The following is a 19,060-nucleotide window of genomic DNA, read 5'->3' as shown; positions in this document are numbered from 1 at the left end:
ATGATATGATGGTGTACCTTGAAAACCCAAGAGAATCTGTCAAAGGCCTCTTTACATTGACTTTTTTATTTATTGTAGAGATGAGGTCTCGCTGCCCAGGCAGGTCTCGAACCCGCGGGCTCAGGCAATCCACTCACCTCAGCCTCCCAAAGGTGCGGGATCACAGGCTGAGCCACCGAGCCTGGCTATGCCTGATTTTAAAATGCTAACTTTTAGGAATACAGATAGTTCTTATCCCAAACCAAAGGAAAATTCTGGGAATGGCATAGGAAATTGGAGTTTTCATGGATTAAAGGTTTGGTATCTCTCCACCTGTAACCCTTTAGGTTCACTTCTTCTGTGCATACTTTTATAAGCATAAGTATATGGCTGATCACTGACTCCATAGTCTCTGGGAAGTAAAAACAAAATTATAAGCTGCTCTAACATTTCTAAGAGTAGTCACTTTTTGTTATACAGATAAATAAAAAGTCTTCAACAGCCTCCACAGATGTAAATCATTTTTAGTGAGGATTTAATAGTGGAAGAAATACACCCTTGACCTTCTCCTCACCATGATGTGTGCTCTTGGACCTCCCCTAAACACTATAATCATCTTACATCTTGACGGAATTTGATATCAAAAGTGACTGTACACCCCAAAATATACACCTGTCCCAGGCGACTTTCATAATTACAGTTACTTAAAATTTACCACCTATTTTCACTATAATCCCTGTTTACAGTAATGACTCCTGCATCCCAATTGTCTTCATTTTAAACTAAAAGTACTCTTCTAATTTCTTGAGATGCTAGAAAAGAGAGGCTATGAAAACTTCTACCATTTTATTGACTTAAAATTAGCATAATTTAGGCTCAGATTTTCCTGACAGAGGGCATCATTTATTATTATTATAACGACTACCAGGATTAATAACAAAATGACAAAAAAAAACCCTCTGAGATCAGTTGTTTTGACAGATTTTGTATCTAAACTCTGCAATAGCATACCCATCATTTCAGTTTCAAAATAGCTCCTATCCTTTCACTTTGGGGCTCACCAGGCTTTTAGAAGGCCTTTATAAATTAACAAGCCTCAGAATACTCTTTCTGTACCATTGTAAAAAGAGTGGGCTTTATTTTTTCTTTTTTAATCCATGATGCTGGCATTAGCATGTTGAATGAGAAGGGAATAACAAACAAACAAACACATGAAGGAATTCAACTGCAGACTGAGTAGTTTGTAGATTTTAAACAACAAAGATACTGCAGAAACTTCAGTTAGTATTGAAGAGAAAGAAAACAAACCAAAAAAGAAAAAAGGCAAATGTAAGACTCCAGTTGGATGTCACAGATGGTATACTAAAATTGCAAATGAATGCCACTCTGTAATTATGAAGACAGTGATCTTAATCTCACTTAAAGGACACTAGCATCCTACCCAATGGTTTGCCTTTCTATTTAAATTATTTGTACTTTGCCTTCCAACAAATCAGCTATTCCTTGTCCTTTAATTCATTTTTCTCTTTGTTTATTCTGCGTAGAATAGATTTTTATCATTGTCATTGCCATAACAAATAAATGACTCTTGGAATTTGTGTCAGGAAAAAACACATGTTGAACCATTGTTCTGAAGAAGCTGGGGCAAAAAAATTTGTCTTGTCCTCTTAAGTAAAATATTCCTTTAAAAAGAATCCCTAGGGAACTTGAGAGAACTTGCATGTGCTCCTGTCTCATCGCTGAACTCCTGTTACTCAAACACAGATCTCCTCCACAGATCACCTTAACTCTACCACTTGACCCCCCACCCCAGTATAAGAATAAGAAAAAAGTTTGCTTAGAGCTAGTTTTAGAACTAGTTTACCTTTAGGAAACTGTGCTCTAAACCCCATTTATAAGAACTAACAAAAGTGCATAAATTATGCATTAAATAAGTTGCAAGGTGTATGAATTATATACGTTCACAACATTAAAAAAATAGCCAGGCTGATCCAGTACAGCAAGTCTGAAGTGTTGGCAAATCTGCAAAGGTAATTTTGCTCAGTAGTTTCAAACTCTGAGCAGTAGAAGTACAGACTTAGAGCACAGACCACAATATGACCCTGAGATTCTCAGGAAGGTTTTTGTTTTATTTCCACAGGTTTAATCAAATTCTCACATAAGCCAGAGATGACAGTATGGCATTCTTTTGTCCCTTCCCTTCTAAATGATATACATTTTACACCTTATCAGCTCCCTGCCAACTCAGTTTCTGTTCTTGGCCAAACAGGAAGGGAATAAAGGCTTCTGACATGGGTACAAGCAGTTTCTCTCAGTGCTTTGAAGATCTACCTTCTTCTCAACAAGGATTTCTCTTAGGGCATCTTAAATCTGGACAACAGATACATAGGAAATGTTTCAAGATAAAAGGTGTGGGATGCTGAGTGGGAGGGTTTTGATTCATGAATCAACATTTTTAGAAAGAACCCTGGAAGACTGTGTAGGCTCAAAGACTTGTCCACTTGGAATGTCCCTAACACCTTACAGTATGAACCACCTCTTTGTGTGGCTCTGTCACCGATAAGGGGGCACTCAGCCACAGTCAGCCATATCTTTTAGATACACAAACACTGACCATCCCATCACAGTCAAGTTATTTCTGAGGGCAGGGCACATAAGGACATTGTACTAGTTGACAGCCTTTCAGTCAACTCAAAGATAACTTCAATAATAATATAATTTTAGTGTCTCAACTTTCTGAGTAACTGGGACAGGGGAACATTTATGCTAGCCCTAAGAAAGGATTTTTTAAAAAGAGAGAGTTGGAATATTTCTGAAATTCAATGAAGACAGATGCACTGTGACTTCTTGAGATTCATTCTTTGCTTTGGACAGTAACACTCCTAAGAGACATTGAAGAGAGATTGATGATATTGCTGACATGGATGCATAATAATCTTGGCCTTGCAGTTCAGTGAGCAACATTCACTGCAGAATATTTGTGATATTCACGACCTGCAAGACACTGGGATTTTATGAACTATTTTGAAATTTCTTTCCTTATTTAGTCCACATGTTTATAAATGCAATAACAGGGTCTGTGGGTAAACTGATATATTTTTGCTATTCTAGTTAAGAATCATTGATTTAAGACACTCACTTTGCCAAGTTGACATTTTTTAATCAAAAAGTAAGTTTCCAGCAAGTCATGGATATGTAAGCTGGATATTTTTAAAATCTAGTTTCCAGCTCAGCATATATTGCATATGGCATAGAAACACTGTGTAAACTTCTATCAGACTGATGCAAGGCAAGTTGTCAGTTAATAGGGGAATTTCTGGAAAAGTATTGTCAAAATGGGTTTGTTGGATGAGCATTTTTAACCTCTTGTAAGTCCCTATCATTTAGCTTATGGTAAATGAGGACCTAAATTAATAAGTATGAAATAAAAGATAGCAACTCAAGAAAATACTAAAAAAGTATTTTATGCTCCTTGACCCAGTCTTAATACCACAGAGAGTAGGTCATTCTCATCCTCACAGGAACGAGTAGAAACCAAAGGCGCCAATAAAATGTTAAACCCACATTAATAACTTCATAAAGTAAGCACATAGTATATGCATGTCCCCACACACAATTTTGAAGCAGTATTTATAATAATCTAATTCACTGAATGTCATCATCTCACAAGCAGATCCTGGAAAGAACATACATACTTGAATTCTATCTAAATAATTACTTGAGAGTATCTTTAAAATCAAAACCCTTGATCTAGGTATTTCCAGTTTGGGTGGCAAGAGGCATATAATGGGCTCTGAATCAGCCTCAAATGATTAGGCTACCACACAGGAAAAAAAAATCCTTATATGGATCCAGGTCATTTTATTACAATTTCTGAGGCCATAAGCCATGAACTACCTTCATTGAGAGTGACTATGAATTGTGTTTACAAATATACTAATTCTGTTTTTCTTTTTCTTTTCAATCCAGGAGGTGAATTAGTTATCCCTCTTCTTGTAGAAGACCCTTTAGCCACCCCTTCTATTGCTACTCGTGCACCTTCCATTACACTCTCCCCTACCTTCCGCCCCCTCCTCACCATTATTGAGACCACCAAAGATTCCCTGTCCATGACCTCTGAGGCGGGGTTACCTTGCTTGTCGGACCAAGGCAGCGATGGTTGTGATGATGATGGCTTGGTGATATCTGGGTATGGCTCAGGGGAAACCTTTGACTCTAACCTGCCCCCTACTGATGATGAAGATTTTTACACCACCTTCTCCTTGGTAACAGATAAGAGTCTTTCCACTTCAATCTTCGAAGGTGGCTACAAAGCACATGCGCCCAAGTGGGAATCCAAGGACTTTAGACCTAACAAAGTCTCCGAAACTAGTAGGACTACTACCACATCTTTGTCCCCTGAGCTGATCCGCTTCACAGCTTCCTCCTCGTCTGGGATGGTGCCCAAATTGCCAGCTGGCAAAATGAATAACCGTGATCTCAAACCCCAGCCTGATATAGTCTTGCTTCCGTTGCCCACTGCCTATGAGCTAGACAGCACCAAACTGAAGAACCCACTAATTACTTCCCCCATGTTCCGTAATGTGCCCACAGCAAACCCCACGGAGCCAGGAATCAGACGGGTTCCGGGGGCCTCAGAGGTGATCCGGGAGTCGAGCAGCACAACAGGGATGGTCGTCGGCATTGTGGCTGCCGCTGCCCTCTGCATCTTGATCCTCCTGTATGCCATGTACAAGTACAGGAACAGGGACGAGGGGTCCTACCAAGTGGACGAGACGCGCAACTACATCAGCAACTCCGCCCAGAGCAATGGCACGCTCATGAAGGAGAAGCAGCAGAGCTCCAAGAGCGGCCACAAGAAACAGAAGAACAAGGACAAGGAGTACTATGTGTAATCACCATCACGCTGATAACACATGGATTTCCAACAGCATTATTTCTACATGCTACATGAATCCTTTGACCATGAGGTTCAACGGGTGTCACAACTGTTCTCACTTAGGAGATGGGGTATGATGCCATGACTATGGTGGGGAAAACCATTTTTAAAAGGACACACACAGAGATGTATCTATCTCTAAAATCCAGCCATGGCTGCTGTGTTTCAGTCATTGCTCGGAGACAGAAGGTTCTTTCTGCCCTGCTGTATCATAAAGCACATACTTAGCGCTCTGGAGCAAGCCAGTGGCTCCACCACTTTCGCGGACTTGGAAGCTTCCTTCTTCTCTTGAGGACCTTTTCCAAAAAAGGTAGAAGACTCATGGCTTACTTGTTCCATAACTCCAAGTGAGTCTGTAATGATGTTTGTGAAGCTTGACTGTAACCATTTCTTTTTCTGTTTAATTATGTAAAAAAACAAAACAAAAAAAAAGAGGAAAATGTAAAAAGCAAAACAAGCAAAAAAAAAAAAAAAAAAAAAAAACACTACCCTTATCTGGTTCTGGCCAGTGTGCGTGTAACTTTTCAAGATCTGAGGGGAAAAAAATGGCTTTTGGGTTTTTATTTTTTTGAGAATGACTGGACATTAGTTAAGAAGAAGAAAAAAAAAACTGAAAACAAAGTGAGAGAGACTATTGCCATATGAACTCAAAAGCTACCATGGTGTTCACTCTACACATATCAGGTTGTGGTGTCTCTAGAATCTGTTGTTTGTTTCCTACAAGACACTTTGCTGAACACTTAGCAAAATTCATGTGATGGATGATAATATTGATTTGAAAAGCTGGTCCCCCCGGATCTAATTCCAGAATTTTCCACCCAAACCCCAAACAGATGGGTTTAGGGTTGGCCTTATCATAGCTATTGGCTTTACTTAACAATATTGTCCTGTCCATTAACCCAGCCAAATCATGTTGAAGGGGAAAGCCCCAAGAACTAAAGCAGAGCCTTTCCTAGAGAAGGGGAATGGGGGTGGGCTGGATCTGTCACTGATTGAAATGCATGCAAATAAAAAAGACAATACTAAAGTCTGTTGAATAATCAAAACAGATAATACGGAAGTTAAACTTGTGATGGAACCACAAAAGGTCACACAAGCCAAACATGTCATGACAGAGTGCAAAATGCATAGTTCTTCCCTCCCCCCCATGACAATGGTTTTCATAGTGATTTAATTTTGTAGCCTGACCTGGATATCTCTGTCCTTCCATTTGCTCACTTCTCCCTTCACCCATCTTTTTAAAAAACAAACAAATAAATAAATGAATAAAGCTGCTGTGACACACAAAAAAGGAATTTAATAGTATAATATATATATAAATAAATATATATACAGATATATTTATCATGGTATGTTTGATGGGATGACTGACAGGAAATCTGTTAAAGTCTTGAAGTGGAATGTTGTTTTAAAAGAAAATAACAAAACAACAAAAAAGTAAACCTTAAAATGTGAAGAAAGTGTGAGTTTTAGTTTTGTCACAGTTAACTGTGTCAAAGAGAATTAAAAAAAAAAATCTCAGATTTTGTTTACATATTTTACTACATTTTTGCTGGTATATTTCCTTAGTCACCTGTATACATACTGCTTTAAGAACTGTTTTTTCCTTTCGGGTTGTTTCTGTTTGTTTGGTTTATATTCCAGCTGTCTTTTTTCTTTTTGTAAAGAGGAAACAATGTACAGAAATAAAATAAACTGGTTGTGTGGCCATAGCTGTTCAAAAAGTGAGAGACAAAGCAAGACAAATATTCACACAAAAATGAAGTGTGTCCTCTGGAGGGTCAGATATATACAATTTTTTCTTGTACAGATGAAAATCAATCAGCTGTTTAGATTTAGAAATCTACTCTTGCTGGTCTTTGTAAGTTGCATGAATATTTGACTTTGAAAAAAAACTCTTAAAGACATGGGGCAAAAAGAGCAACCTAAATGGTAGCCTTTACTAATGTGTATGGAAAGCGGTGTTCCTCATTATCTACTATTTCAATGTGTTAAGAGTTTATGTTTTTTGTTGTCATTAAAAAAGACAGGATTATAAAAGAGATATCAAAGCACGATTTTAGATAACCTAAATGGCCCAGCCTATATGAAGTTGATTATATCTTGATGTCTGTAAGAGATTGCTGTTGTTGGAGTCTTGAGGTCTTGTGAACTGATTTCCTGCTTTCTTTCTTTACATTTTTTTAATTTGAGTAAAAATACATTTGTTATATTCCTTTTAGTGTAAGTTTCTATTTGGACAATTTTATGGGAACATGTGCATTCTGTATGTGAGCTTCTATCATATTCCTGTTGTTTTATTAGCAGAACCTAAAGGAATTTATTTTATGACGTTGTGACGTTACTGCTTTTTCTTTTTCCTTTTCTCTTTTATTTCATATTTGCATTTTCGTTCAAGGATATGCTTAGCAATAAAATGTTCTTCCCAAAACCTCGTATCATGATGCACTTTTATTTTTTTAACAGTTGGGAAAATATATTACACTGAAGTTAAATGTATCACATCTCAAATAAGCCAAGATTATTTTTATGATATAAAATATTCTAAGCAGTTAATTACATAAACATCAAAAGTGGCATGTCCATGAGATAAACAATTACTGTCTGTTAGAGTCAATATTGTTTAGATTGCTATGATAAGCATAACCAGGAAGGGAAAGTACTTTTCTGAAAAGGTAAGATGGCAGAAGCATTATAGAAACTAGAGACACTGAACACCTTGTTCAAGGTCTCGCAGCTAGTAAAGGACAGATCTAGGATTTGGAGCCAAAATCTGAATTAAGCCTTTATATCCCAAAGTCTGTGGCCAAAGTTAAACACATCGGAAGGGTATGGTGTAATCACAACATTCCCTCATATAAACACAAGGAAAAATTATGACCTGTATAATATTCCATCATGTATATGTAAAAAAAAAAAAAAAATTATGTCTGCTAATGGACTTTGACCAATGTATTTAAACAAATGACAGTCCAATCTTGATGAAATGTGTATTATCCATCATCTAGAAATTTATTTGGAAAGTTCACCATTCCTCACTTGACTTACCTCAACTTCTAATCACTCACTTAAAATGTGCTGTCAGACAGATGTATGCTACCAAAAGTCAGTAATACATATTTACTAGTTGCATTTATGCTTGTAATGAAAGTATATGAGTAGAAAAAGAATAGTTTTATCAGTTATAGCTAGTAAGCCCTGGGCATGACGTGGCTCCGTTACTTGACAACTACTGAGCACATCCTTTTTTGAGTGTAGAATTTAGTGTATTGTTTCTAAATCTCAAAAGTAGCTATTATATAGGGAAAAATATAAGACTCAGAGTCTCAAAAGTTGAAAAGGCAGCAACCTTGTTAGTTGCCGTCTCTGTCAAACAGAGTTAAAGACACTTTGTTATTTCAGTTTTTTCCCCCCAAAACTATCTTGCAAGTCAAAGTCATTGAGTTGTCATATTTTTCAGGAGAGGAAATCAAATCTGAGAACTAAATTTGCCCACACATAATGAGTTGTTCATCTGGCAACAACCCAGCTCTGACCTCAGTGTCTATGTCCTTTCTATTAATACAACAGCCCAATGACTTCCATGTCAGCAAGCCCTGACTTTTAACATGATTTAGGAATATTGTATATTAGTCAAATTGCCCTTAAACCTTTTGTGTTTTTTTATTATTTCCTCATCTTTAAAATGGAGAAAATACTAACTGCTACTCAGGGATTAAACAGACTATAGATCAACATATTTACATAATACCTGGAATATCATAGACATTGATAAATAATTGCTTTATGGAAATTATCTGAGACAGGAACCAGAAAAGAAATTGTCCATAATTTTACCTGAGTCTGATTTTTCCCCCATTCCTAAAATAGTCAATAGCATAACCATTCCACTAATAAAATTTAAAGGCACAGGCTTAAATTAAATATATATGTTTAAATTGTAACACTTTGAAAACTGTTAACCACATATGGATAAATAACAGCTATTCAATCACACCTGTATTTCTGGAACACAGTGAAAAACATAGGGTACCATGGTGGATTATTCAACTGGTAAAGTAAATATGTAGAGAACCAAAGATATGAAGAAAGTTTCAGTTATAATGAGTCTATAAATACTTTTATTATCAAAAACTCTAGAAAGAAGCTGTTAAAATTCAAGCACTCATTTAAATTTTGTTATTGGATTTTTTTTTTCTTTTTAAATTTAAATATGGCAGAAGGCTTTCTAGTGCTTAAGGTGCTATGTGAACAAAATTCTAGAATACTGTCCAAACCCTGTTGACTTACAGAAAATACAAGGCACCAAACATTTGGAAAATATAGTATTTAATAATCTCTTCCAGAATATAACCCACCTCTTAATGTTTTTTTACAATTAAATTAGTTGCTGTGAATGTACAGTACCTGACCCATAGCCCTGAAACAATGATAGTTGTTATCCTTTTAATCATCTGCTATTATCCTTTTTTTTAAAGACAAAATTCCTCCAAAAAGTCTAGAAAAGATACATGTTAGAGAGTCACAGAACAATCATTTTCTTATGTCACCTAAAAACATAATTGGTTTTACTCTCCTGTGGTTGGAATTTCATCAATGTATTAACTCCTTTTGCTCTTCTTGAGTCTTCCACCAGAAATGCACATAGCCCTCTAAAGTCCTTTAAAATCCTTTACTTCAACCAACTCTTCAGATGTAGAGCCCTTAAGAAAGGTTAAAATGGTAATCTTTTCTGTGCCTCAAAGGAAAAGTTTTCTGTCCCTCCCAAACTACAGAGCTATTATTGCCTTATGTACCCCTTCAAAATTCTATATTAGCTTTCCTCCCATAAATGTTCTAAAACTTACCATTTAATATATAATTCTAAGGGCACTTTAAGCATTCACTCTTTTGATAAATCAGGAAGTATTTATTGAACACTTACATGCTAACCAATCTACTATTGGCTGTTGTTACCTTGTTTCAGTGAAGGCAGAAAATGGCTATGAGGATTTTAAACCTTTTTTTTTTTTGGTCCTTTTATAGATTTATACAGGTCCAGGCTTTCTTCACCTATATTCAAATTGAAATTTGAGTTTCCTCCAAAAATACCCAAAGCCTATATTTGTCCCAGTTGAACTGAAATCTTGATTATATGATTTGAGGTTAGTCTGATAATTAATGTCTATTGAACATTTACTAAATGATTATTAGATCTTAAATTGAGAGCCTTACAGACTTATCTGGTAAGGATTCACAAAAAAATGATATTACAGTGAGTACAAATAAGTTATCCAAAAAGTACAAAGTCCTTTGGGGGTTTAGAGGAAATTACTTAAGGGAAGGTTTAATAGGGAACATGAAATATTAGGCAAACCTTGAAAAACTGATAAACAGAGATAAGGGCTGTTTGTCATTCTAAGCAAAGCAATGAAGTTGGAGCAAGTAGAATCATAAACCATAATTTAAATTGATGACCAATTTTTAAAAATTACATTGGTAAAAGATGAGACTAGGTAGATTTTTTGGAATCTTGTCAATGAAGGGAAGAGAAAAATGGGAGACTCTCTAGAGAAGTTCTCAAGGTCAAGAGGACTTGTCTGTCACTGAGTATAAAGGTCACATGCATGAGAAAGGTAATAACTGATCCATGCTCAGTGAAGGTGAAAGATGATTGGAGCTATTGAATTTCCAGATAGGTTACTCTGAAAAAAAGAGATAAGTTAATCTTCTGATATAGAAACAAAGATGGAGAAAATTGGATCAGGAACTTACACATTGCTGCAGAGGTGACAGATTTGAAAAAGCCATTGTCAGAGATCCTCAGTGTTCTAAATAAATTAAGGGGCAAGATCATGTACCAAAGCATAGGCCATAAGCCCGTGGTAGAAGTCAGCCGACAATCCCATTGGAAGGCAGCTAATAAAATAATCTCAAAGTATCGGTAAGGGGTCAGCTGGCATTATCTGGCATTAATAGTGAAGCTTTATTTGTCTATGACATTTTCTCTTTTATTGTGAAATCAAGGGTAGATTTTTTTCTGATGTGTATATTACAAAGAAAATGGGCTCAAGGACTTAAATGACTCCTTCAAGGTCACACAGTTAATAAGTGACAGAGTCATGACTTAAAATCTAGTATTGTGGTTCTAAATTTAGAGCTCTTTCAAATACATAGTGCTGTCTCTAGAGAGGCAAGTCATTTGCTAGTTTTCCCAGAAGCATTTGGAATGAAAGCTAAGAAATGAAATGATAGAATATATTAGCTTACATGGATTGCCATTTTAAAAATACCACAATCTGAGTAGTTTAAGACACAGAAATTTATTTCTCACAGTTCCAGAGACTTCCAAGTTCCAGATCAAAATGTGGTAGAGTTAAGTTTCTAGGAAAGACTCTTTTCCTGGCTTGTAGAGCACACACCTATGATGTGTGCTCATGTGGCCTTTCTTCTGTACATACACTGAGAGAGAGAAAGACAGTGCCCTCTCTTCATTTTCTTACAAAGTCTCCAATACTATTGGCTACAGCCCCACTGTTATGACTTCACGTAATCTTAATTACCACCTAGAGTACCCTGATATAATCACATTTGGGGTTAAGGCTATAACACATGAATTTTGGAGGGGACGTGTTTTCAGTCCATAGCAGATGTACACAGGGTTGAGAAGTGGTGAGGTGAATATTTCAAGAGATCAAGGGAATCAAGGATTCCACAAGCTACTCTAACCTTGTTGAAGTGGTGACATGGGCCAGTAGAAGAGCAAATAAATCCATGAGAGAGAAAAACCACAGAGCAGAGGAGGGTCACATGAGTAGGGACCAGGATGATGGGGGAGGACAGTGTTAAGCTTGTATCAAGAGTGAGGGCATGTAAGACAAGAACAGCTACAAGCAATACATTCTCAGATCTTAGAGATGCAGGAAATGAAGAAAGTAAGATTCAAGAGGACTTGAATTTTTTGTTAATGGTTAGGGACACAGGTTCTGGGGTCAAAATGCTGTGGCCTGCATTCTGGTATTATAGCTTTGGATAAACTACTTAGTTGAGCTAGGGCTCAACTTTCATACCTACCTATTATACCTATCTTATAGGTTTGCTGAGAAAGATTAACTGACATACTGCATGCAAAATTAGCATATGCCTGGTACAAAATAAGCCTTAATAAGTGTTGGTCATTATTATAATTGGTCATCTTACCTGACTCAGGCAGAATCAAAATTACCTGCTACATGTATGGCTAGCCAGGACCAAAAAGTGTATAAAAATATAGAAGTTTTGTAATCACTCTGAGTATTTCTCTACTTCTTTCATTTGCAAATAAAATATTGAATTCAGTTTTCCTTTCAATACATTACTTTCAGTTCTTTGCTTCCAAATTCTAGCTTCAATTAGACCCAGGGAAGCACTGCATCCTTAGATTTTTATTCTTTTCGTAGGTTTCCAGTCCTCACCTTTCTTGTAGTCTCTGGACTGTCAAATAATAGGAGGTCAAGAGATCTTTGGTTGACCCTGTACTCCCTTATTGACGTGTATTACTAGAATTTTATTTTTAATTTGACTCTTTATTGTGAACATTTTCAAATATTCCCCAAAGTAAAGAGAATAGTATCACAAGTTCTCATTAATCCACCATCTAGTTTTAAGACATATCAACATTTTGCTGATCTTGCTTTATCTATGCCCACCTCCCCATGAAATAATACCTTTTAATATCACAAAATGTTATAAAACATAAAAAAGCAAGAAGAGTTATTGTTGGGTCCAGTTACCTGAATCTTATTTAAGTGTGTTTCAGGGTACCCAAACTTTTTTTTCTGATGGACAATTAAAAAACTGGCATGATTCCAGTTATTTATTCAATGACAACATAAAAGAGAAGATTAGCTGCTAAGTAGACTCTTCACCGTTTAATGAGATTGCCCAAAAACTGAAAAGATTTCTCAGCTTGTACGAATTTCGATTTAACTGTGCTCAATCACCTTTTGAAATGAGTAAAAAGCAGTCTATAGATTATATAGCAGTTATATCTTTTGTAAAATGTGGCATTGTGGAATAGAATCTCTGTGCTCTTTCAAAAGAGTGAATCAAAAGGAACACGACTAATTTGTTAGCGAAGCTAAGAAATTCTCACTTTTACCTCTAGAAATGTACTCACAAATCTAGTATGTTTTACTATGGTTATATTCATGTATTTGCAATAGCTCTAACTATACTGAATTTACATGCGTCTACATAAAAGATATTCCTTAAACACATTTTCAAGTTATGGTTTTATAACTGCTCCATTGTCTGTTGACAATGGTGTTTTTCTTTCTCTTTGCTCTCACTCAACTGCTATTTTTGACCTAGAATTTTCATCACAAAAGTATTATGAGAGAGAGAGAGAGAGAGAGAGAGAGAGAGAGAGACATAAGGAGAGTTATATATAGATTATTTGATAGTACATGCTTCCCTATCATAAAGTCATGGTAAGTGTTAGGAAGAATAGACAGAACCACTGTAGACTTTTGATTCTTAGTTTCATGGGGGACAGAATGGAAAGTAGAATAGTTGGTTTCAACAAGTTAAAAATTGTTTTGTTTCTACTATGCATTTAATAGTTTGCCCCATTTTTTATTTTTGAAATTTAGCAGAGAACATATGAATTATCTTAAAACAAAGTTGTCTAGGTTTGTAATAAAAGAAAGTAGATAGGGTAACAAGTGGGGTTGGAGGTTGATAAAATTAGAGGTGTCATTAAAACTGAAAAGCTTAAACTTCTTTGATATTGTGTTTTTCAATGTTTATCCATCACTCAGGAAAACATGCTTATGCGGATGCTTGGGTATGAGCAATCAGATCTGTTCTGATGCCAAATTTGAAATGGTAAGACTAGAGTAGTGTTTCCTCATAATCCAAAGAAGAAGAAGGGAAAAGGGGGCAGGGGGAGGACAGCAGAGGCAGAAGAGCAGCTCCTATGTTCTTCATTGCTTAGAAGACAGGTCCAGAATTAAAGCATCTAAAATACTCTAAAACAATATTGACATTTTTGTCCCCCCATCTATCTTCCCCATGTTATCTCTCCGTACCTCTCTCCCCCCTCCCCGTCCCCTTTCTCCATTCCAGAAGTAGTGTCTGATGTTAACAAATATGCTGAGTTTACATACACACACACACCCTACACTTTACAAAAGAAGAAAATTGGACTGCTTGTACTTAGATAGCAATAAATTGTAAAATGCTTTAGCTATTATGTTTGTCTTTTATGCTAGACTTCTTGGCTTTTTTCTTTTAAGTTTAAAGCTTATTTAAACACTGATATTATAAGCACTACTTCCCTAAAATTTATTGTTAGAACATAAGTCACATGTCTGTTTAGCTGGACATGCTTCCTTGACTCCCTCGTCTGGCAGGTGACGAGCCACAATTGACCCATATATGTGCACCATGGTAGTAGCTTTTATAACTAGACAGGTTGCTTTTATGTAGCAGTAACTGGCAAGTGTGTTATTAAGAACACCAGGTATAGATAAGTTAATGGGCTTTGAAAAAGAAAAAAAAAAGAGAGAAAAAAAAAAAGGAAATCATGCCACTTCCCAATCATGGTTAATGCAGAAAACAGTAATCATTTTATTTTTCAATTCAAGGATTTTAGAGGTCAGCCATGCATAGACATGTGGCTTTGATATTTCCATCATATAAATCAGTACCATTTTACCAAAAAGCCCTCTAAATGTACACATGCAAGATAAAGTTTTCAAAGCACCAAGCCAGTCAAGCCATGCTGAGATGAAACAAGTGATTCGAAGGGCCTCAGTTAAGAAGTCTTCCAGTTTCCTGGCCAGAGAGCATCTCAGTCTCAACTTTGGCAGGCAGGTGTTGGAAGACACACACAGGGAGCCCTAAGAGGCTGTTTCCCCTTACACCACCTCAAAGAAGTTTGGATTTTCAATTTATTTTTTTAAAGCAGATACACAGTAAACATTGGAATGTGAGTTTTATGCTAAATACATTTTGGTTTCAGAGCAGTTATCTCATGCTGCCAGAATAGCCCTGAGGATTAAGATGGTTTATTGGGATCAAATGCCTCGGAGATTTATTATAGTGCAGACTGTTTATTCATTCCCATTAAATTGCTGATAATGCTTATTTCTTTGGCTCTCTCTTTCCCACATCCTTTCTTTCCTCTTCCATAACCTATATTCGATTATTTTATTTTCCTGCTTTAGGATTAATCCACTTATATTTTTATTCTTTATTAAAATAGAGTCCTCAGAAGCTCTCTGACTCTATGACTGCCAGAAAGTGGCAATGATATATATATGTGTGTGTGTGTGTAATGCCTTGGGAACACTGAGTCCCTGGTCCTGAACCAAAAAGTATTTTCAGGGACTGTATCTAATAACTCGACAGATGAAGGCACACTTGGAATAACTCATCTTGAATGAACACAAACACCTGGTGATAATTATCTGTAATACAGAGTCATGTAGAAGCAAAGATAATTTACTTCCAGGTATATGTTTTACTTGGATTTAAAAAAGATTATCTAATTTATGGCCAAATTATATGTAAATTATATGTAAAACATTCAAGAAGGCAGATGAGTTTACACACAATATGTCAGCTTTCAGGAAAATAGATATGATACATCAAATAATATGATCACTTAAACAAGAAAGCTAGAGCCAAAGATATAATCCTGGAGGGCTTTATAATGCATTCATATTTGTAAGAAAGCCAAACATTGAGTCCATTAGGCTGTGTAGAATGATGTTTATACACATTGTGGTTGGCCACACAAATGTTTGCTTGTCCTGAAAAATTAATCTTGAATCTTCAGTGACTATTACAGTATCTGGCATGGAGAAGATGCCCAGGAAACTTTAGGAGAAGGAACCTGAGTATAGGTGATCTGCCACTCATGGGTCGTGCGAAAACAATTTAATCATTTTTCCTTTTTTTTGATATTATGCTTTGAAAACTCTAGACCAACCATTGTCAGACTTTAGCATATGAAAGAATAACCCAGATGGCTCTTTACAACACATATTTGCTGGGCCCCACCACTAGAATTTCTGATTCAGTAGGACTGGATTGAAGTTGGAGAATTTGCATTTCTAATATGTAAAGATGATTCTCTGCTGCTGGGGAATGGATCAAAGTTTGAGAACCACAGTAGCCTTTTAAGTCACACAAAGCAATTATACATTTTAGGGCAGTGGAGTGTTCAACTCTACTACCTTAAGAAACATGATTTGATATTCAGGTGACTTCCAACTTGAAAATTCTTTGACTCTCTGATGAATTGATTACTACTGATATGGAATAGAAGGAAGTTGATTTACTAGAGGAAAGTGATAAGATGGAAAACAAAAAGAGTACAGTGAGGAGGGACTAAAATACTCAAAGAGGCAGCTAGAGTGTGTTTCTTCTATGAAGTAAACCAAGAGTTTTCTCAGCACCCAGAAAGGGACAAGACTAGCAGTAAGTCCCAGAACTCATCAAATAAGTGATAATAATCACATAGTCTAAAGAAGAGAAAAAAAATCAGTCGACCTGGGCTGGAACTAGCCAGACTCTCATCTCAGTCACAATAGACAGCCTCTGAACACAGTGATGAAGGTGAGTGAGAGGAATTCAGGATTTCTGTGGCTCCTGCCACAGATGTGGAAGACCCTCTGAGCCTTAAAGGACTCTAGTCCCTCAGGGGAAACTGCCTTTCCCACAACTGTGCCTTGATGAAACTCATTTACAACAGTGAAGAAAAAATAAAAGTCCTGACTTGCTCCAGCCACCATATCCCAGGAACTCAATCCTTGCTGGCAGCTGCTTTCTAGCTAGCCAGGGAAGAAATGGGCCCCAAGGGCAAACTTCATGGTGGCAGACAGTTCATGGCTGAGGTGGGCTGCTGTGAGATTAGCTGAGGCTGGTTACACATTGACATTCAGATAGCAGACTGCTTAAGGCTAAGGCAGAGGAATCGGTTGGGGCTCATAGCACCACATCCTTCCCATTTAAATTCTTTTGTGTCCTCTTCCCCCTGCACAGCAGGCTCATCCCAATGACTGGGGCCTAACTCCCAATCCCCGCTGGAATAGCTGAGAGTGCACATAGGGTGGGTGATTCAGGTCCTTTCTCCCACACTCCGCTTGAAGGCCCAAAACGTGCAAAGAACTTGGGGAATCCACAGATTCCCACCCTCTGTCAAGGTTAGCAGGGCACTTCTTTGGAGCAACACAAGCCAAGGAGAAAGCCCACACTGGACATTGCAACTGGCTCTCTCCCACTAGTGCCACCTCCTGGCCAGAGGTCAACAGCACAGCCCATCTCATCTAATAGTTGGGCTTTGGGGAAAGTTTGATCCTGGACCTCAACTAACACGGCTATCCAAGACACTCTGGCCACTCATGACATCGTGAGCCTCCGCAGGTACCCAACACAGGACTGCCACAGCTGGCAATTAAGAAAATCAGCACATCAAGTCTATATATAATCAGGAGAATCCTACAGTGCCTACATCAGCCATATGCAAACCTCAAATAAGTATAGTCTACCCGAATGAAAAAGAACCAGAAAAATAATTCTGGTCACATGAAAAAACAGAGTCCTCCAATTCCCACAAAAGACCATACTAGCTCTTCATCCATGGACCCTAACCAAAATGAAATCTTTATAATTCCAGAGATAGAATTCAACAAGTTGACTACCTAATGAGATTCAGGAAAATTTTTTTTAACTACTTAAATAAAAATTCTCCAAAGAGATATACACCTTTTTTAAAAATCCCAAACAAATTCTGGAAATGAAAGAATCATTTAGTGAAGCACGAAATGCAGCAGAAAGTTTTGACAGTAGACTAGAACAAGCAGAAGAAAGGCTCTCAGAACTTGAACACAAGGCTTTCAATTTAACCCACTTAGACAACAATAAAGAAAAAACAATCAAGAGAATGTAACAAAGTGTTCAAGAAACACAGGGTTATGTAAATGTCCAAGCCTAAGAATCATAGGTGTTCCTGAAGAAGAAAAGAAAACAGGTTTGCAAAACCTATTTGAGAGAATAATGAAGGAAAACTCCCCTGGCTTTGCCAGAGATCTAAACATCCAGACACAAGAAGCCCATAGAACCCCCAGAATCTTTATTGCAACAAAGTCATCCCTCAGGTGTATATCATCAGGTAATACAAAGTTAATGCAAAGGAAAGTTTTAAGAGCAGTGAGACAAAAGCATCAAATAACTTACAAAGGCAAACATGTCAAACTAATAGCAAAATTCTTAGAAGAAACCCTATAAGCCATATGGAATTGGGGCCCCATCTTCATTCTGTTCAAGCAGAGTAACAGTTAGCCAAGAATTTTGTATCTCCCAAAATTAAGTTCAACAAATGAAATAGAAATGAAGTCTTTCTCAGACAAGCAAGCACTAAGGGAATTTGTCACCACTAGACTTCTCTACAAGAGATACTCAAAGGAGTTCTAAATACTGAAACAAAAGTTCAAAATATACCAGTAGAAAAAGGGTGAAAATTATAAAGCTCACAGGTCTTATGAAACACCAACACAATAGATATAAATACATATATGCATACATACATAAAACAACCAGATAACAACAAGCATGATAAATGAAATAGTACCTTACATACAATTAGCAACCCCAAACACAAACGGTGTGGACTAAAAATATATGGATTAAAAAAGCACACACACAAAATCCAAATTTCCACTCCTTCAAGAGACCTACTTTATACAGAGATTCCTATAGACTCAAGATAAAGGGGTGGGGAAAAGTATCCCATGCAAATGGAAATCAAAAACAAGTTGGGGTGGCTATTCTTATATCAGATAAAACAGACTTTAACAGTAAAAAAAAAAAAGACAAAGATGGTTATGATATAATGATAACTGTATCAAACCACTGAGATGACATAACAATTTAAAATATGTATGGACTAATGTCAGAGCCCCCAGTTTTATAAAACAAATTCTACTAGACCTAAAAGAGAGAAAGCATGTGCAATATAATAATAGTGGGAGACTTCAACACTCCACTGAAGCAATAGACAAATCATCAAGACAGAAAGTCAACAAAGAGAGGAGAGCTGGGCTTGGTGGCTCAGCCTGTAATCCCACGCCTTTGGGAGGCTAAGGTGAGTGGATTGCCTGAGCCCGCAGGTTC

At 36.9% G+C, this 19,060-nt stretch overlaps 1 protein-coding gene across 7 annotated transcripts in view; it reads left to right on the top strand.

The window, feature by feature from the left end:
- Positions 1–7,349, top strand: part of NRXN3 (neurexin 3) — a 569,907-nt gene extending 562,558 nt beyond the window's left edge. For 3 of the 7 annotated variants that reach the window (XM_021712922.1, XM_021712921.1, XM_021712920.1), the window contains one exon: positions 4,573–7,349. In XM_021712922.1, the coding sequence (XP_021568597.1) occupies positions 4,573–4,874 (302 nt within the window). In that variant the 3' untranslated portion in view covers positions 4,875–7,349. Of the gene's footprint in view, positions 1–3,948 lie in introns of all 7 variants that reach the window. The other 4 variants (XM_021712918.1, XM_021712916.1, XM_021712919.1 and 1 more) reach the window with 3 other exon arrangements.
- The last annotated feature ends 11,711 nt before the right edge of the window (positions 7,350–19,060 follow it).

This window comes from Carlito syrichta, unplaced genomic scaffold (genome assembly GCF_000164805.1).
Source record: "Carlito syrichta isolate Samal-C Ts95f unplaced genomic scaffold, Tarsius_syrichta-2.0.1 Scaffold303723, whole genome shotgun sequence".
Lineage (NCBI taxonomy): Eukaryota > Metazoa > Chordata > Mammalia > Primates > Tarsiidae > Carlito > Carlito syrichta.
Note: the sequence above shows the minus strand (reverse complement) of the source record. Positions and strands in the feature narration are given on the sequence as shown.